Genomic DNA, 21,133 nt, shown 5'->3' with positions numbered 1-21,133 from the left:
GACACCCCACCCACTCACCCATCCAAATAAAAAGTGGGAGGTGGCATATATTTTAGAATCACAAAGATCTAATTAGATGGTACCATCTATCCTACCTGGATGAGAAAGAACCATTTATGGCTGGTGTGATTCTAGTCGGCCAAACTCCAGAAGAGTCCTATGATCATCAGCACAAGAAAGCCAGGATTATTGTTTCAAGAGGGAAGGGATCAAAAGTTCTAGAGCAGCGTGTATAGCAGGAGCCCCTCAAAAATTCATTCTTTCTACCTATCTATCTATCTATCTATCTATCTATCCATTCATTCATCCATCCAGTGTCTACACTTTCCCATGGGAAGTCTATTTTCTGTCTGCCTGTAAATCTACAGAATAAAATTTGGATGACAGAAAGAATGTCATTCCTGCTGGAACATTAGACCAGAGCATTTCGTTGAGGGCATTTTTGAAACTTGTAGGCTCTGGTGTGCTGCAGGCATTTAGTTGGCAGGGACCCAGGGATGCAGGCTATCCTGCAAGGACAGTCCTGCATTATGGAGAATCTTTCTACATTTCATGTTCCCCTCTTCAACATTCAGAGACTGAATGAATGCCTTGCAATGGGCTGCGATGTCAAGAACTGACATATTTTTATGACACTTGGACTCCAACCTGTCACATATCTTAACACTGGGAATTACCATGACACACCTTTTATAAATAAGACCGAGGTCATTTGCAAGAACATAATCCTTCCTCATTTCCTCTGCCTCCCAGTATGTAATGTTATCCCTACTTCAGTTATGTTATTTCCTTCTTTCTCTTATCATACACAAGGAAGTCAAGTTTGTTATCACTGTTCACTGTTATTGCAGGGTACACACATTCTCTGCTCTTTTCTTTTTCTGTACTTCTCGTACACAATGGCTTCTGACTCTTCTTTGCTTAAATCCAAGCTTATTTATTATAAGTGGGTACAAGCATCTGATTGCTTCATAATATTTTCTAGTGTAGTGTTACACAAGCATTTGCACACTGAAATACATATTACTTTATTAGAAATTATTTTCCTTTTATTTCTCCTTTAATTATAGATAAGCCATTATATTGATTTTTTTCAGTTATGTATATAGGCAGGAGAATTTTCTTTTTCAGAATATAACTCAGGATAATAAATTTATTTAATGTTTGTTATAAAAAGGAGGCGTTGGGACCAACAGAGCTGAGAACCACAGTGAGGTCTCAGTGAAGCATAATCCTTGCCTAGCCAAGGTAACCACAATTGCTGGGAATTTTTACGTGTTACTTGCATGCAGTGAGTCTATGTCCCCATGAGCTGTTGTTATTACTCCCACTCCACATGTAGGGAAACAAGGTTCTGAGACACGAAATGGCTCTGCCAAGGTGAATAAGGGGCAGAGCCCGATCCGCTGCCAGGCAGCTTGGCGTCAAAGCCCATGAGAAAAGCCTGGACTTGCCTGGCTGAAAAAGACCTGAGTGCAGAAGACATGACAAACAGCAGCCTCTGTGCCAACTAGGGCCCCCCACATAGTGTTTCTAACATGTCTGAACTAGATGCCAATAGTTAACATTTGGGAGACTTACATCAAAGTTTCTGGTTTCTCTTGAAAGATCAGAGGATCTGGGCACAGTGGAATCACATTTCTACATGGCAACTGAGGGGGATGGTTTATAAAAAAGGGCTGCAATTATTTCACTCTCTGTATCTACAGCCTTTGAATATGACTTTGAAGCTTCTCCCATCAAGAAGTGGGGAATACTTCTCCACCCCTTGAGTCTGGCACAGCATGCCAATTCCAAGCCGAGATCTCAAAAGGCAGAGCTGAGTCTGCTTGTATGTCCCAGATACATAAGAGAGCCCAGCCAAAATCAGCAAAGCTGACGCACAGTTGATCACAGACACATGAGGGTGTTCAGCCAGGACTAGAAAAATCATTTACTGAGCCCAGCTAAACCACTAACATGCATAAGTGTGACCTAAATAAATGTTTGCTTTAAACATATTTTGGGGATGATTTATACTTTAAACCACTATATTTGGGTCGGTTTGTTATATAGCAAAAGCTACTTGATACAGCAACAATCAGCCGGGGCTGGGCTGCAGCTGCACTCTATACAGGGTCTCTTGGCTCTGGTTTGCCACAGTCTCCACTACTCCCTTTTGTCCCACATCTGGCATCTTGCTTTCCTCATTGCTCACTCCTGTAGAAATGTGTTTAGTGACCCTTGCAAAAGCCTAAGTTTGTAAGTTCCATGAAGGGATCAAAGGAAACAAAGGAGAAAATGAATGTAGGTTTTTTTGAAGGCTGGGATGGGTTAGGACGTGGGTACTTCAAAAGGAGGCTTCAGGGAGTAGAGGGGTAAGGATAAGATAAGGAAGAGAAGGAGGAGAGGTAGCAGGAGGCTCCACATGAGATAATGTAAACTTCAAAGCCCTAAACCTACACTGTCTTTCTCTTGGGTATAAAGGAAATGTCTAAGTAAGATGAAATAACAATAATAACTTCTGTTCCTCCTACTCTACTCTGCTTTCCAGAGGATGACCTTCATCTATCTTCATTTGATGAGCCTGTCCTTGGGAAGATATAAGCCTTTTCAAAACAGAAAAGAAGCAGAAAAATTCACAGGCAAGGAAATACAAATACCTCTTAAATATATAGAAAGATATCAAGGGACTTCCCTGGCAGTCCAGTGGTTATGACTCCACGCTTCCAATGCAGGGAATGTGGGTTCAATCCCTGGTCAGGGAACTAGGATCCCACATGTTGTGGGGCAACTGAGCCTACGCGTCACAACTAGAAAGGCCGAGTGCCACAACAAGAGAGCCTGCGTGCCACAACTACAGAGTCCACGCACTCTGGAGCCCTCGCACCACAACTACAGAGCCCACGCGCTCTGGAGCCCACCCGCCACAACTACAGAGAAGCCCGCGCGCCGCGACGAAGAGCCCATGCACTGCAACAAAAGATCCGGCATGCCATAACTAAGACCCAACACAGCCAAAAAATAAATAAATATTAAAAAAAAGGATGATCAACTGTTTTTTAACATCTTTATTGGAATATAATTGCTTTACAATGGTGTTAGTTTCTGCTTTATAACAAAGTGAATCAGTTATACATATACATATGTTCCCTCTTCCCTCTCCTGGAGATAAATGTACAGTGAAACATTACTGAGATGCCATTTTTCACCTATCAGTGGTAAATACTCTAAAGTTTAACAACACACTGCTGGTAACGCTGTGGAGAAACACCCTCATATGCTGCTCATGGGAACATCAATTGGTATAACCTTTACAGAGGGCAATTTTGCAATATTGTCAAAATTATCAATACATACTTCCTTTGACCTAGCAATTCCACATCTGGAAATTTAACTTACAGATATACTTGCACCTCAGTAAAATAACATATGTTTGTGAATAATCACTGTAGCACTGCCTATAATATGAAAAGAATAGAAACAAACCAATGTCCATCAACAGAGACCAGTTAAATAAACTGCAGAAGAGCCACAGAGTAGAAGAATACGTGGCCGTTCAGAGGATCATACATGTATATATTGAAATGGAAAGACCTCCAAGATATAATGTAAGTGAAAAAAAAATTACAAACTTTCATTAAAAAGATGGGGAAAATAAGAGTATATATTTGTATTTGCTTGTATAGGCATACAGGAACTCTGCTAAGATCCATAAGTAATTTAAAAGTGGTTACCTTAACTTTGTGGGTAGGAGCAGTAATTGGGTGGATAAAAGGACAGGGTTGGAAAGGTCTTTTTACTGTGTAAATTCAGATGTTTTAAAGCTTTTGAAACATGCAACTGTTACCCGTTCAAAATTTTAATTAAAAAATATTTTTTTCTACATATCTCTACCTGGAGCTCCCACTCACTGGTGCCAGCTCTGGGCTGCGAGGCCACCCAGAGCAGTTCTGATCCTTTTCCATGGGGCAAGACTCTAGCCATCTGTCGAGAGGTCCCCCCAGGTGATACAAACCTGTTTCCTGCCACTGCTGCTTACACCACATGGTTCCCACCATCTCACTGCCCTCCCTATGGGAGTCACAAGTGCTGTTACCAAATGGTTCTGCTTTTCCACCTCTGAACACATGGCTGGATGGCAGGCCCTGGCCTCCTGGTAGCTGGACGAAGCCATGTGATAAGTTCTGACCCATGAATTTTGAGAAGCAACGAATATCACTTCTGGACTAACAGCATTTAGTTACCAGTGTAGGAACCCCAGAGCACGTTTTTCCTTTGCCAAGTTACTGGAATATTCCAGACAGTAGTTGCTGTCAGCTTGAGTCTCAACATGAAGAGCCCCAAGTTAACCTGCAGTGGAGCATAAGGAAGGTAGAAACCTTGTTGGTTGAAGCCACTGAAAGAGTTGGGAGTTGTTTGTCTCTGCAGCATAGCCTAGCCTAGTCTGACTGGGACACTCCTGAAGCAGTGTGAGCAGCACCAAGCAGGGATGAGACTTTAACAGCCTCTGACTTCGGGGTCCATGAGGGTCATTATACTCACAGCACTGCCTCAATGGTGTCCTGGATCTCCCGCTGCAGCCGTGGCTCCATCCGGTAGGCCTCCACCAGCAGCAAGGCCTGTTCATAGCTGGCACAGTACACTTTATAGACTTGCTCCAACTCCTCTTGGAATTCCAGGAATAAGTTGCCTGACAGTGAAAAGCAACAAGGAGTTCTCAAAAGCATGTCTGCATGTCCTCTTGCTTAGGACAGAGAGGCGGTGAGTGACACAGCTAAGCATTCCAGCTCTGGAGTGAGACTGCCAGGCTTAACCAGTATTGTTGCCTTGGGCAAGTCACCTCATTTTCCTGAGCTTCTATTTTTTTCATCTCACTTTCAAAAGGCTGCTGTAGGATTAAGTAATAGAATGATGTAGAGCTCACACTGGTACGCTGTCTATACTTAATAAATGGTAGCTACAATTATAGCAATAATATTGATAATTCTCATATTTGGACAGTGCTTTATAGTTTACAAAACACACTCATGTTATATCTTTACAATTACTATGTGTGGCAAGTACAACTCCAAATGCTCTGTTTATAAAGAATCCCTACAGCACAGCATGGATAGTCACAAACGTGGGCTTTGGAGTCAGAGAGAAGTAAGGCCAGATCTCCAGCCAACCCTTTCCCAGTAGCGTAATTTAGGGCGAGTATTTGACCCCTCTAACCCTCCATATTTTCACCTAGAGACTGGAATAAAAATAGTGCTCACCTCCAAATGTTCATTGCGAGGATTAAATCAAATAACGCATGTAAAGCACCTGACACAAACTTCATTCACCAAAAATTTACCAACTGCTTATTTATTGACTATGTGCCAGGCACTCTTCTAAGTTCTGTGAACAAAACAATGACCCTGCCTCATGGAGCTGATATTCTAGTGGGGAAGACAGACAATAAATAAATATATTACATATGCCAGGTAGTGGTGAGTACCACAAATCTAAACAAAGCCAGATAAAGAGTTAGAGAGTGGTAGGAGATCCATTTAGGAAAGACCTCCATAAAGACGTGGATGTTTATCAGAGACCAAAAGAACCCAGCCCTGCAGAAGTAGACACAGATGTAGAGAACAAATGTATGGACACCAAGGCGGGAAAGTGGCGGGGGGGTGGATGGGTGGGATGAATTGGGAGATTGGGATTGATGTATACACAGTAATATGTATAAAATAGATAACTAATAAGAACCTGCTGTATAAAAAATAAATAAAATAAAATGCAAAAATTCAAAAAAAAAAAAAAGAACCCACCCCTAGGAATGTCTGGGGGAAGAGCAGCACCAGGCTTAGGGAAGGACAAATGCAAAGACCTGAAGGCAAGTGACCACTTGACAGGTGGGTGACACAAGAAGGCAGGTGTGGCTGGAACACAATGAGCAAGGGCAGAAAGTAGAGAAAATAAACAGGAAACTGAAGCCAGATCATGTAGGGCCTTAAAGTAAGTAAGTAAGGTGTAGTAAGGTGTTTGGATTTTATTCTTATGGTGGCAGAAAGCAAATGGAGGGTTTTGAGCAGGGGTGACATGATCTGGTTTCTGTTTGAAAAGGATCATTCCCATGCTCAATTTCAGCAGCACATACATTAAAGGCAGAATAACACAGGACAGATTAGCATGGCCCCTGCACATGAATGACATGCAAATTTGTGAAGTGTTCTATATTTTAAAATCAGAAACTTATGAGAGTGATTATTGTAAGGGGAGATAGAACGGGGTGGAAAGAACAGGGAATGGGTCAGGGAAGTAGGAATGAGAGGGGAGCAATGCTTCGCTGAATATACCTTTCTATATAGCTCAGATCTTGGAACCATGGTAATGTTTCACATACTCCCAAAATAAATATATAATTAAGACCAACCAGGATGTGGAGGGGGAACCTCAAATAGAATACAAACAATAAGGAATGAACCTAATTCTATTACAAATGAATAACATAACCACACTGAAGGGTGTAGGAAGAAATTAATGTAACTATTTTTCACAAAGGCACAGGTTAGTAATGCTGATTATAACATAATAAAAAAATATTTTATGTGTCTACTAACTTCGAACAAATAAGTAAATACACTGAAGATAATGGCAGCCATTTCTACCTGTCACAGAAAGATGCTACAAATAAGAAAAGGCGAAAGACTAGAAAGAACCCTGAGGTGCTGGACTGGAATTGAGGTTATCAGTAGGAACTCATGGTTTTAAATATTTTAAATATATAAATACGGATGGATAGATACAGAAGGAAATGTAGATATGTGTACATGCATGTGTTGGTATATATACATATATTTCCTAACTCTGTCAGCTAAGAGGGCCTAGAAACAATGACACCCCAGGAGCAATGAGCACACCTAGATCTTAGAACCTGGTGTCTAAATACCATTCTCCAAAGGTAGGAACCAAAGCTCCTAGGAAAAAAGCTGATTCCAAGGATGAGGCAAGGAAAATACAAGATGAGCCTAGAACATCTTGTGGGGTCAGAAAGTAAGAAAGTGCTCACAAATTGTTGGAGACATACTGAAAGGACACAGGTGCCAACTTGAAAGAGTTCCCTATGGCCAAAGCTGGTAAAATTTGAGCAAGAAAATGAATATTAATAGTACTGGATTCTGACTCATGGAATAAAGTAAATATCCATGTGTTTATACTTATATAAATAGTTGAATAAAGAAATGAATGGGTGAGGGACTTCCCTGGTGGCTCAGTGGTTAATCTGCCTGCCAATGCAGGGGACACGGGTTAGATCCCTGGTCTGGGAAGATCCCACATGCCACGAAGCAACTAAGCCTGTGCACCGCAACTACTGAGCCTGTGCTCTAGAGCCCACATGCCACAACTACTGAAGCCCGAGCACCTAGAGCCTGTGCTCCGCAACAAGAGAAAGCCACTGCAATGAGAAGCCCACACACCGCAACAAACAGTAGCCCCCACTCGCTGCAACTAGAGAAAGCCTGCGTGCAGCAACGAAGACCCAATGCAGCCAAAAATAAATAAATAACTAAAATTAATTTATTAAAAAAAAAAAAAAAGAAATGAATGGGTGGGACGTCCCTAGTGGTCCAGGAGTTAAGAATCTACCTTCCAATGCAGGGGATGCGGGTTCAATCCTTGGTTGGGGAACTAAGATCCCACATGTTGCGGGGCAACTAAGCCCGTGTGTCACAACTAGAGAGCCTGCGTGCCAGAACTAGAGAGAAGCCTGCCGCAACAAAGAGCCCACGCACCACAACAAAGACCCAGCATAGAAAAATAAAAAGCTGGCAAAATTTGAATAAGGTCTGTAGAGTTAATAGTATTGCACTGATGTTAATTTCCTCATTTTAGTAATTGCACTATGGATATGTAAGATGTAAAAATTAGGGGAAGCTGGAAGAAGGGTATATAGGAGCTCTCTGTATTATTTTTGTAACTTTTCTATAAGTCTAAAATTATTTCAAGATAAAAAGTGTAAAAAGAACCTTGAAGACATCATGCTAAGTGAAATAAACCAGTTACAAAAATACATATACTATATGATTCCATTTATATGAGGTACCTAGAGTAGTCAGAGACAGAGGGTAGAATAGTGGCCACCAGGGGCTGGTCATCAGTTTAGGATGAGGAAAAAGTTCTAGACATGAACAGTGGTGATGGTGGAACAACAATGTGACTGTACTTAATGTCACTAAACTATACACTTAAAAATGGTTAAAATGGTAAATTTTATATGTTATATATATTTTACTACAACAAAAAAGAAACTTTAAATGAAAGACTTTTTAAAACACTGCATGCGGACTTCCCTGGTGGAGCAATGGTTAAGAATCCGCTTGCCAGTGCAGGGGACATGGGTTCGAGCCCTGGTCTGGGAAGACCCCACTTGCCACAGAGCAACAAAGCCCGTGCGCCACTACTACTGAGCTGGCGCTCTAGAGCCTGCGAGCCACAACTACTGAGCCCGTGTGCCACAACTACTGAAGCCCACGTGCCGGGGGTCTGTGCTCCACAGCAAGAGAAGCAATGAGAAGCCCACGCACCGCAACGAAGAGTAGCTCTTACTCGCCGCAACTAGAGAAAGCCAGCGCGCAGCAATGAAGACCCAATGCAGCCAAAAATAAATAAATGAATAAATAAATTTATTCAAAAAAAACAAAACCCTGCACGCTAATGTTATAACTGCTATATTCATAATTGCCAAAGCCTGGAAGCAACCAACTTGTCCTTCAGTAGGTGAATGGATAAATAAACTGTACTATATCCATACAACGGAGTATGATTCAGTGATAAAAATGAAATGAGATATCAAGCCAGGAAAAACCTGGAGAAACCTTAAATGCATATTACTAGATGAAAGAAGCAACTCTGAAAAGGCTACATACTGTATGATTCCAGCAATATGACATTCTGGAAAAGGCAAAACTATGGAGACAGTAAAAAGAGCAGTGGTTTCCAGGGGTTGGGGTTGGGGGAGGGATGAACAGGCAGAGCACAGAGGATTTTTAGATAAGGGAAACTATGTATGAAACTGTAATGGTGGCATCGTACATTATACATTATTCTAAACCCACAGAACTGAACAACACACAGAGTGAACCCCAATGTACACTATGGACTTTAGTCAATAATAATATATCAATATTCATTTGTCGGTTATAATAAATGTACCACACTAAGGCAAGGTGTTAATAATAGGGGGAACTGTGTGGGGGGAGGGGTACATGGGAGCTTTCTGTACTTTCTACTTAATTTTCTTTTTTTTACAGATTTAATTTTATTTATTTTTGGCTGCATTGGGTCTTCATTGCTGCATGTGGGCTTTCTCTAGTTGTGGCTACTCTTCATTGCGGTGTGCAGGTTTCTCATTGCAGTGGCTTCTCTTGTTGCGGAGCATGGGCTCTAGGCATACAGGCTTCAGCAGTTGTGGCACACAGGCTCAGTAGTTGTGACACACGGCCTTAGTTGCTCTACGGCATGTGGGATCTTCCCAGACCAGGGATCGAACCCACGTCCCCTGCATTGGCAGGCAGATTCTTATCCACTGCGTCACCAAGGAAGTCCCTACTTATTTTTTCTTTTTGTTGTTTTTTGCTTTTGTTTTGTTTTGTTTTTTGGCCATGCTGTGAGCCTTGTGGGATCCTAGCTCCCCGACCTGGGATCAAACCTGTGCCCTGCAATGGAAGTGCAGAGTCCTAACCACTGGGAATTCCCTCTACTTAATTTTTCTGTAACTCTAAAAGTGCTCTAAAAAATAAAGTCTATTAGAGCTATACTATGCTGAGACTAAACCAGAAGTCAAAATGGAAATAGGAATAGCTATTAGATGGTTACTAAAAAGACCCAGGCAAGAGTATTTGGTTGTCTATCTGGGGGAAAGTGGTGAGGGCGAAGAGAAATGTATTAGTCACAAAGGGGCAATAAGCCACGGACCGCGGGAAGCCCAGGTGACCCTACTGCTTGCTAATGCTGTGCACTGTACCCGTGAAATATAACAGGCCCCCCTTGAGACACATCAGATGATACCTAGACCAGCATCGTCCAGCTCTCAGCAAAGACTCCCACAGCAAGACTCCCACCCCAGGAACCAAACCCTCTCCCCAGTACTGGTCAAGCCAACCCTCAGAGAGAACTCTCTCAGGAGAAGCCCCCAGAACAAGGGAGAACATGACCAGGAAAGATTACCTGAAACTGCAGCTAGGGAGAATGTGTATGATAGGGAGATCAGCCAGCTGCAGAGATGATCCCACTAAGAGATAGCTTGGGCATAGCCCTAAAACCTAGGGCAGTTCCCATATTCTTCATTACTAGGGTGATTCTGCAGGAATGCAACTAATGCCAAAGAAACCTTACCATACCAGTACATGGCCAGAGGCAGGGGCACATCAGTAACTGAAGGGTGGAGGAAGGCAAACTCCCCTAGAGCAGAGAGCAGAGCTGTCCAACAGGCAGGAATGCTTGGGGCACCAAAGACTTATTTCCTCTCCTCTTGCCCTTCCTTAGTCACAGATTGGAAAGAAGTCACAGCAGCAAAGAGTTACTCCCAGTATCAAAACGGTACTCTACCTCTAGTTGGGAGAAATGAGAAAGGGAGGCAGGAAGGCCAAGAGCTGGGGCTGTAGTCTGAAAGAGCTGTTCAAATCATGACTCAGCCTGGTCAAGCTGTGTGACCTTAGGAAAGTTAATTAACCTCTCTGAGTCTCGGGTTTTCCTTTAGTAAAATGGGGATAATAATAATAATAATCAACAAGTAACAGTGTCATGAGAATAAAAAGGGCTACTACATGTTAGGTACCCACAGTCATGGCTGGCACAGAAATGGGTACTATTTTCATACAGAAGGCATGAAACTGAAGCTCAGAGACATGAAGGAGCTGTGGGTGGCAGAACCTTGCGAGTCAGACTCCAAGGCCCCTGCTCTAAACCACTCAACCTGCAAGCCACGGCCACAGATGGCTACTGGGCACCTGAAATATGGAGAATCCCAACTGAGATGTGCTGTCAGTGTAAAAGACACCGGATTGCAAAGACTGTACCAAAAAAAAAAGTAAAATGTATCATGAATAGGTTTTATATTGATTACATGTTGAAATATTATTTTGGATACATTGGGTTAAACGAGATATATCATTAAAATTAATTTTACCTGCTTTAGTTTTTTTAATGTAGCTACTCAAAAACTTTAAATTTGGCTCACATTTCATTTCTTTTAGACAACACTGGACTACAGCATGATGCCTCCCCATGATAGGACCCTGTGTGGGAACTCCTGTGAACATCTGCATCGTGTTTGGAATCATTTATAAGAACACAGAACCTGACTCACTTGGGAGGTTCACGCCCAAGGTCCAAAAATCTTTTAAAATGCTGGCGCTGGGACTTCCATGGTGGCACAGTGGTTAAGAATCCGCCTGCCAACGCAGGGGACACAGGTTCGAGCCCTGGTCCGTGAAGATCCCACATGCCGCGGAGCAACGCAGCCTGTGCGCCACAACTACTGAGCCTGAGCCCTAGAGCCCGTGAGCCACAACTACTGAGCCCACGTGCCACAACTACTGAAGCCCGCATGCCTAGAGCCCGTGCTGTGCAACAAGAGAAGCCACAGCAATGAGAAGCCCACGCACTGCAACGAAGAGTAGCCCCCGCTCACTGCAACCAGAGAAAGCCCGCGCGCAGAAATGAAGACCCAACGCAGCCAAATAAATAAATAAATAAACTTAAAATGCCGTGGTTATGGAATTGGGAAAAGGGCCTTCCTTGCATAGCAGGGCCTGGGGGCTGAGAGGGGAATAGAGAGAACTGGTAGGAGCCAGCTCAGCCTTGATTAGGCACAAAGTTGAACCTAGGAGAAGAAAACTATGTGGATTCTTTGCACCTCTTTTTGGCTAACCACAAGAGGCAGAGGATGAGGAGGCTATTTTCTGTAGACTCAGTAAAGGCCAGGGAATAGGTTTGCCAAATTAGGGAGGGGGGATACAAGATGCTCGGTTAAATTTGAATTTCAGATAAATAATGAAGAATATTTTAGTATAAGTATGTCCCAAATGTCCCGTGCGATATACTTATACTAAAACATTATTCATTGCTTATGTAAAATTCAAATATAATTGAGCATCCTGTATTTTATGTGGCAACTCCACCAGGGAACTAGTGAAGGCAGGGAATGGAGATATTACCAGGTACGCTCAGAAGACAAAGCAGCACCTTGACTCTTTGCAGATCAAGCAGGAAGGCAGAGATGGATAAGTGAGGACCCTTAACAAGGAATTAGTGGACCCTAGAACCCATAGCAACAGAAGATGCTAACCTCAGAGTCCCCAGAACCTTGGATTGTCTTCAACCTGAGGTTATAACAATTTCCACTCAAATAAGTGGTAATTATTAACAGAAATAAGGATAAAATTATAAAAGGTAAGAATATCTACCCAGATACTTAAAAAAAAATCTTGTTCCTTAATTTTGCATTTAAATATTCCTCTATTTAAAAGAAATAGTCACTCTTTCACATTGCTGTTTTAATGAAGAATCATAATTTTAGGAGAATAGTAAACACACTATACACAGGCTTCAATCCCACTCTCTACTGCATGGAAGCTGTTCAGTGCAGTAGTTGAGAGCACAGGCTCCAGAGGCCACCTGCCGCAATGCACATCCTCCTGGCTCTGACACTAGCTGGATGACCTTAAGCAGGTTACTTCCTCTCTCTGTGCCTCAGTTTCTTCAACTGGGAAATGAGATGACAGCAACTACCGTTCAGGGTTCTTGTGAGGATTAAATGAGTTATACATGTACATCAGAAGAGTGCTGGTCATTTAATGAACACTCAGAAAGTTGGCTTTTTCAAAATGTGTATATTTGTTATTTTTAATCCCCACCATCATCATTCATGTCTAAGAAAGGGTAGAAGATTGGGGGTGTAAAGACCAGCGTGACTTGGGTGGATGCCCCCACCTCATCCTCTTTTCTGCCTAACACCATTCACCCTTGTCCTCTGACTCCACTTGAAAACCCTTGACCACAGAAATTTTGTCAAGCAGATGCGAAGAGACTGCAGAAGACAGGGATGAGGTTTATACCCACTTGTCCCTCCTTCTTTACGTCTGGTCATCCTAACCATTTCAGAATTAGGAGTCTACCTTCATCTCTCACCTAGGTGGAGGTAAAGCCACCAGCTGGTCTTGCTACTTCCACTCTTGCTACCCTCTCACAATCCATTGTCCACAGCTACCAAGGGGATCTTTGAAAAACAAATCTGATATCACTTCCCTGCTCAAAACTGTCCAATGACTTCTCATCACATGTAGAATAAAATCCACACTACTTACCAAGACCTAGAACACCCTTCAGGATCTGGTCCTTCTCTGCCTCTGCTATCTTATCTCCTAATACTTTCCCCTCACTCATTCCCCTGGAGCCACATCAGGCTTCTTTCTGCCTGTCCTTCAAAATTCCCAGGCTCACCCCTGCCTCGGGGCCTTTGCATAGCTCTTCTCTCTACTCTCCCTCCAGATCTTCTCATAGCTGGCTCCTCCCTAACAGCTCTCAGTTCAAGTGTCCTCTCCTCAGGAGGCCTTCTCTTTTCTCAAACGTTACTAAAATTGTAATTCTTTAAATTACAAATTACTACTTAAAATTCTCCTGTTTATCTGTGTGTCATCTGTCTCTCTCGCTAACTTGTTAACCCATGAGAACAGAAGATTGGACCCTCTGGTTGATGCTGTGACCCCAACACACAGCACAGTGACTGGCACACTGCAGGGGCTCGGTAAATAACTGTTGAATGAATGTGTGTGAAAGAATCCCAGAAGAAAGTCTCAGCCACTCCACTAACCAATTTTGTGTCCATTAGGATGTCCTCCCTTGTCTCTAGGCCTCAGTCTCTTCATCTGTAGTGATGGGGTTGGACTGGATGTTATTTGAGGGTCCTGCCAGCTCTGACATGCTATATTTCAGGGATCCCCAAAACAGCCTCTCATTGAGCTGCATTTCCCTGGAATGCTGGAGAAAATACAGCAATGATCACATGCCGAGACCAATTCCTCAGGAATCTCAGGCTGCTAACTGCCTGGTATTTTGCTTACCAATCAGCTGCACTTGTTCCTCTTCCCTGGCGGCTGTCTCCTGCAGATCATGAAGCAATTTGCTGTTCACCTTGATGATATCATCGATATTTGAGAACAGGACATCCAGATCTCCCTGCGGCAGCTGGAAGGAACAAAGGCACCATGGGAGGTAGCTTAGGAGTTCAGTAGAGTGACTTTTTTTGGAGGCTTTGGACAGTAGTCCGGAACAGTCACATCATTGGGGTTCCACCACTCTTGGGAAGACTGTCCCAGTGGAATGTTTGCAAGGACTTTGAAATTTTATAATTAGGTATTTTCATTACTCTACAAGAAGAGAGAGAGAGACGAAGTGCTCAGCATGAAAGGAAAGCTGAACTGTATTATCCTAGGTCTGCTGCCAACTATAATTTTTCTTCTCTCATTTCTCCCATCTGTCATATAAGTGTGGGAAGTTGGACTTCTTTCCAGCTCTGACATACTTGGCACCTACCACCATTACCTTGAGATATATTCTGAACTCCATTCCCTATGAACTAAGCTATCCCACTGTTAAAAAGGATGCAGGACATCTATATATGTGCATGAACATATATAGGATATATAGAGAGACAGACGTCCTGGATGCACAATCAAGTGGGAAAAGCTAACTGTAGAAGAATAGAGTATGCTCTTATTTTGACTAAAATAAGTAACAGGGAATTCCCTGGCAGTCCAGCGGTTAAGACTCGGGCTGTCTTAACCCCGACACTGCTGTGGACCCAGGTTCGATTCCTGGTCAGGGAACTAAGATCTCACATAGCCGTCTGGTGCAGCCAAAAACAAACAAACAAAAAATAAAATAAGTAACAATCTATATTTGTTTGTTTAATGCCTACAGAGAAAAATCCCAATTTCTAGAGGGTGAAATATGAGAGGGCTTTCACCTTCTACATTATCTATTTGATTATTTCATTCATTCAATAAACACTAGTTGAAGTCCACTGTTTACGAGTCAAGAACTGGGATACATTGAACTAAACAGCCTTTCCCCTTATGTACCTTACATGCTAGGGGATGCTTGACATTTTAGAGAGACAGCCTGTGTTATTTCTGAAATCAGGGGGGAAAAAGATGTAAAAAATTAACACTAAAATAGAAACCCATCATAATGATAACTTTTCCATGTTACCACCCTCCAAATGAGACAATTAGAAATAGGTCACTTAAAAGAATCTGTTCTAAACTTAATAAAGGGCTATTTTATCCATTAGTTCACTTAATTCTCTGAGGTGATTACTCTCTGTCCGTTTAGCAGATGAATATACTAAGGCTCCAAGGTGTTAAAAGCCTTGCTGAAGGCTGCAGGGCCAGTAAGTGGAAGTACCGGGGCTTACGTCCAGGTGACTTCACATCCACCACACTTTCCCCTCCATCAAGCCTGCGCCAGGAACAGATGTGAGGTTTCAGGAGCTGGGACTCACACTTGCCCCTATAAAGATAGGCTGAGTGTGGCCCCACCCAGGTACCTGCTGCAGGTGGCTCCTAATGTCCGAGGCACAGAGCTGGAGCACGTTTAAGTAGGAGACCTCGGTGTCGATGAGTTCCTTGACGGCCAGACTCTGATGCAGCAAGGATCTCTCCTCAGGGACCCGACCTTCCTCGTCTGGACTCCCTGTCCTAGAGGACAGCTCATCATCCCCATGATCAGTCATGTCAGCAGGTTCTGGGAAAGACAAACACATCCGGACTCATTTCTGGGAGCTCTATTGGGACATGCTGTCTCTAATCCAAAGACAACTGTTCATCAGATGGCCTAAAAACATCTTTAGCTGCCTACAGAGTCAAGATGAACTGCGTATAAGCATTTGTGGGCAGTATCTGAACAATTTTAAAAGGTAGAACGCAGCTCAGATAATTGTTGACATTTTAAATTCATTTCCCAGGATTCAGACAATGTGCTTGCCTGGCTTTTCTTCTATTTTCCCCCCAGCTCTTGACCTAGATTTCTTTATCTGGTTCAGCTGAGTCTCTCTCGCCCTCCTTCTCTACCCACTACTACCCCATTCAGGCCATACTACCTATCGTCTGGACTATTTCCACCGCCTCCAGGATCATTTTTTCAAATCCACACCCCTCTCCCACCTGCTGCCACCCACATCCATTCATCCTGGATATGCTTCCAGTTTAAACTTCCTGAAACAAAGCTTGTGATCCTGGTATTCTCTGCTGTGAGACTGTAATAGCCATCTGCTGCTCTGTGGTCTACCTCTGACTTCGTTTTCCTCTTCCCTGACACACTCCAGTGAAAGAAAGTTATGTGCTTTTCTCCACACCTGCATGGTCATTTCCTGCCTCCATGCTTTTGCACCTGCTGTGACCCCTCCAATGTCCCTATGCTCTGACATTCATCTGTAAGGCCTTTGCTGATCCTCCCAGCCAGATATACTTTTCTCCTTTATCTCTAAGTTTAAAAAGTACAAATGGCAATACTGTGGACAAAAAAAATCTCCCTACTACAGAACACCTAGAAATGCTAGATCAGCTATAACAAACTTCCTTTTCACTGCCTGGCAAGGCTTGCAAGAAAGTAAAGGAGGGACTTCCCTGGTGGCACAGTGGTTAAGAATCCGCCTGCCAATGCAGGGGACGTGGGTTTGAGCCCTGGTCTGGGAAGATCCCACATGCCGCGGAGCAACTAAGCCCGTGCGTCACAACTACTGAGCCTGTGCTCTAGAGCACATGAGCCACAACTACTGAAGCCCGCGCACCTAGAGCCTGTGCTCCACAACAAGAGAAGCCACCACAATGAGAAGCCTGTGCACTGCAACGAAGAGTAGCCCCCGCTCGCCGCAACTAGAGGAAGCCTGCACGCAGCAACGAAGACCCAAAGCAGCCAAAAATAAATAAATCAAAAAAAAAAAAAAAAGAAAGTAAAGGAAATCAGCAGGGATCCCCAAACAGGGAGCTGAAAACCAGATCAGGAGCAGCTAAGCTGATGCAGCTGTAGCCAAAGTGGACAGGATGGGCAGGGAAGAGGGCACTGCCCAGCTCTGTGATCCAGAGACTTGGGCATCAGTGCCCAGGCAGAATCAGGAAGCAAGCTTCTCTCCAGAACTGGGATCCCTCAAGCACGCCAGTGAAATGGTGGATTAGAAAAAAAAGTCTCCCTACCCACACAGAAGATGACAAAGATGTTGCTGCATCTTGGCTTGGGTCCTGAGTAAATGAAAAAGTCCTTTCTGAAAATTCATAACAACAGGCCTGCTTTCACTGGGTTGTAGGTTCAGATGTATACTACACATGTGGTCCAAGGAGCTCAATGCTGATAAATAAACAAAAAAACAAGTCCTGGAATAGTGCTACTATGAGTACCCACAGAAAAAATAAAATGTCTCCAGGAGGACACATCCTTAACCTAGGCCACATGGTACTCCAAGGGATAACCCTGTCCTGAAGATGAGCTTAAAATCCAAAATTACAAGAACTCCAGTGTAAGTGCACATCATCAGAGACAACAAAGAGCAGGATTAGACCCAAGAACATCAGATAATCAAACTATCAAATAGAAACTATAAAATAAGCAGGAAAAGAAAACATGTACAAAAAATAAAGACCGGTATGATTTTCTTTTTGAATTTTACTTGGTTTGCTTTACTTCTTTTTTTTTTAATTAATTAATCAATTAATTTTAATTTTGGCTGTGTTGGGTCTTCGTTTCTGTATGTGGGCTTTCTCTAGTCGTGGCAAGCAGGGGCCACTCTTCATCGCGGTGCGCGGGCCTCTCACTGTCGCGGCCTCTCTTGTTGTGGAGCACAAGCTCCAGACGCGCAGGCTCAGTAGTTGTAGCTCACGGGCCTAGCTGCTCCGTGGCATGTGGGATATTCCCAGACCAGGGCTCGAACCTGTGTCCCCTGCATCGGCAGGCAGATTCTCAACCACTGCGCCACCAGGGAAGCCCCGGTATGATTTTTTAAAGCACCAAGCAGGGCTTCCCTGGTGGTGCAGTGGTTGAGAGTCCACCTGCCAACACAGGGGACACGGGTTTGTGCCCCGGTCTGGGAAAATGCCACATGCCGCGGAGCGGCTGGGCCCATGAGCCATGGCCGCTGAGCCTGCGCGTCCGGAGCCTGTGCTCCGCAACGGGAGAGGCCACAACAGTGACAGGCCTGCGTACCGCAAACAAAACAAAACAAAACAAAAAAAACGCACCAAGCAAAACTTACAGAAATTAAAAATTTAGTCTTTGACATTAAAAACTAAATGGACAGTTTAAACACTCAGGAAAGAGAAATAGTAAAGGGGCAGATAGATCCAAAGAAATTATCCAGACTGCTAAAAAGAAAGAGAAAATCATGGAAAATATGAAAGAGAATTAAGGGATCTGGATATTGAAATAAGATCATGTACCAAATCTGTGTTCCAGAAGACAAGAATAAACAGAGTGAGAAGAGGCAATATATGAAGAGATGAGACTCATAATTGTCCAGAATTTATAAAAGATATGAATTCTTAGGTCTAGGAAGTACAAGTCCCAAGCAGGATAAGTTAAAAAAAAAAAATCACATCTAAACACACTGAGAGGAAATTTCAGAACCTTGAAGTCCTGGAGAATTTACCTTATAGTTTCCTTGTCAGGAAACTATGTTCCACCAAAATAAAGAAAGAAATCACGATACAAGATACAGGGAACTGGTGATCTAATATGTGAGAGAGGCTGAGGAAATACCTAGGATAGGTGAAATGAAATTCTGAGTTTGACTGTTGGTGACAGACAGCAAACAATCTGCGCTAGAGTATTAGAATGTCTTGAGAACAAATTTATTGAATCAGTAGAGAATATGGTCCTTATGTAGGCATAATTACACAGACGGGGACTTCCCTGGTGGTCCAGTGGGTAAGACTCTGCACTCCCAAGGCAGGGGGCCTGGGTTCAATCCCTGCTCAGGAACTAGATCCCGCATACATGCTGTAACTGAGAGTCCGCATGCTGCAACTAAGAAGTCAGCATGCTGCAACTAAGAAGCCTGCATGCTGCAACTAAAGATCCTGCATGCCACAACTAAGACCCGGCACAGCCTAAATAAATAAATGTTTTTTTTTTTTAAATTACACAGATAAGACATACGAAACTAAGAAACAAACCAACAAATAAAAACAATAGTTACGGGCTTCCCTGGTGGCACAGTGGTTGAGAGTCCGCCTGCCGATGCAGGGCACACGAGTTTGTGCCCTGGTCTGGGAAGATCCCACATGCCGCGGAGCGGCTGGGCCCGTGGGCCATGGCCGCTGAGCCTGCGCGTCTGGAGCCTGTGCTCCGCAACGGGAGAGGCCACAACAGTGAGAGGCCCGCGTACCGCAAAAAACAAACAAACAAAAAAACAATTGTTATAACAATTTTTATTAAAAAAATTGTGCAGAAAAGATAAAATTATGTGTCACTACCCGATTCAGTTATAAATAGAATCCACACAAGTAATAATACAAGTGATCTAATTCATATTATGTACCGAGAGGACAGGGTGATGGAGAGGGAGAAAAAATGAGCTAAAGCCTCATCATCCATAGTGGAAATTAAAGAACAATGTCTAAATCGAAAGCTCAAGAAATAGCAGTATATATGTGTTATAAAACAATCAGCTGAAAACAACAGAAGGAATTGCCTGGTAGTGGCTGGAGCAGGAAAGAGAAGAGGACAGGCTGCTTTTCATAACAAATGTTGCAGAATCATCTGTCTCTCTTTCTCATCACAGATGTAGAACTATCCGTCTCTTTAAATTACAGCTTTGAAGTGAACTAAAAACTAAATGTAAGAAAAAGTGAGAATTCCTCAATTTTGCTGGAGATCAATATTCAAAAATAAATCATATTCCTGTATATACCAACAACAATTTTTAAGAGTGCAATTTAAGGAAAAATAGCAGCATAATAATAAAAAGATTTAATAATAACACATAATATTTATTCCTTCCTAAATATCTTAATTTAACAAAAGATGGGGAGTTCCCTGGTGGCCTAGTCGTTAGGATTCCAGGCTTTCACTGCCGTGGCCCAAGTTCAATCCCTAGTTGGGGAACTGAGGTCTCACAAGCTACGCATTCAAAAAAAAAAAAAAGATGTACAAGATCTTTATGAAGAAAATTATAAACACTTATCTAAATATATTTAAGAACTAGCTGGGAATTCCCTGGCAGTCCAGTGGTTAGGACTCTGAGCTTCCACTGCAGGGGGCCCAGGTCTGATCCCTGGTCAAGAACTAAGATCCCACAAGCCACACCGCACAGCCTGAAAAAATAAAAACAAAAACAAAACCACAAAAAAGAACTAGTTACAAGTAGAGATACACTATGTTCATGGATAGGAAAAGTTAATATCATAAAGATGAAAATTGACCCAAACTGATTCAATACAATTTCAATAAAACTCCCAATAGGGTTTGGGGGTTTGGGGATTTTTTTAGTAGAACATAATACAATGATTCTAAAATATATATGGACAAAAAGGCTCAGAATGACTAAGGCAATTCTGAAGAACAAGGTGGGGGGGCCTGTCCTACCAGATATCTAGATACATTTGAAAGTCATAATAATTTTAAAGTATTATATTGACACAGGGGCAAACAGATCAGTAGAACAGATTAGAGAGCCCAGAAGCAGACCATAGTAAATATGGAAATTTGATATATGACGTAAGTGTCATTATAAGTCACTGGGAAAAGGATGGTCCATGAGATAACTGGCCTCCCCTATAAAAAATAAATAAACAAATGCAATCCCACAGCACACACCAAATAAACTCCAGATGGATTAAAAACCTAAATGTTAAATGTGAAACTCTAAATTCTTAGAAGAAAATGGGAAAATATTTTTAAACTCTCTAGATAAGAAGAATTTTTTTCAACAAGACATAAAATGTACAAACCCCCAAAGAAAAAATTGATAAATCTGACTACAATAATATTTGAATGTTCTGTTCATAACAATTCTAAAATAAAAAGGAAAAGAGGGGCCTTAGATCAGAAGATATTTGTAGTGAATACAACCGACAAAGGTTTAATACCTAGACTATATAAAGAACTTCTATGAATCATTAAAACAAGG

The 21,133-nt window shown here is 42.6% G+C and overlaps 1 protein-coding gene and 1 non-coding gene across 10 annotated transcripts in view; one reads left to right on the top strand and one right to left on the bottom strand.

The window, feature by feature from the left end:
• ARHGEF37 (Rho guanine nucleotide exchange factor 37) overlaps positions 1-21,133 on the bottom strand; it is a 110,148-nt gene that overhangs the window by 55,021 nt on the left and 33,994 nt on the right. For 7 of the 9 annotated variants that reach the window (XM_060143957.1, XM_060143951.1, XM_060143952.1 and 4 more), the window contains exons 2-4: positions 15,563-15,759; positions 14,076-14,199; positions 4,525-4,672 (exon numbers count right to left, since the gene is read on the bottom strand). In XM_060143957.1, the coding sequence (XP_059999940.1) occupies positions 4,525-4,672; positions 14,076-14,199; positions 15,563-15,759 (469 nt within the window). Of the gene's footprint in view, positions 1-4,524; positions 4,673-13,825; positions 13,993-14,075; positions 14,200-15,562; positions 15,760-16,369; positions 16,436-21,133 lie in introns of those variants that run through there. The other 2 variants (XM_060143950.1, XM_060143958.1) reach the window with 2 other exon arrangements.
• Positions 6,086-6,193, top strand: LOC132518911 (U6 spliceosomal RNA). The gene has a single exon (XR_009540032.1). It is a non-coding gene; the product is annotated as a U6 spliceosomal RNA (small nuclear RNA).

Source organism: Lagenorhynchus albirostris, chromosome 3 (genome assembly GCF_949774975.1).
Source record: "Lagenorhynchus albirostris chromosome 3, mLagAlb1.1, whole genome shotgun sequence".
NCBI classification, from domain to species: Eukaryota; Metazoa; Chordata; class Mammalia; order Artiodactyla; family Delphinidae; genus Lagenorhynchus; species Lagenorhynchus albirostris.
The sequence above is the reverse complement of the archived record's forward strand: the minus strand, read 5'-3'. Positions and strand labels throughout refer to the sequence as shown.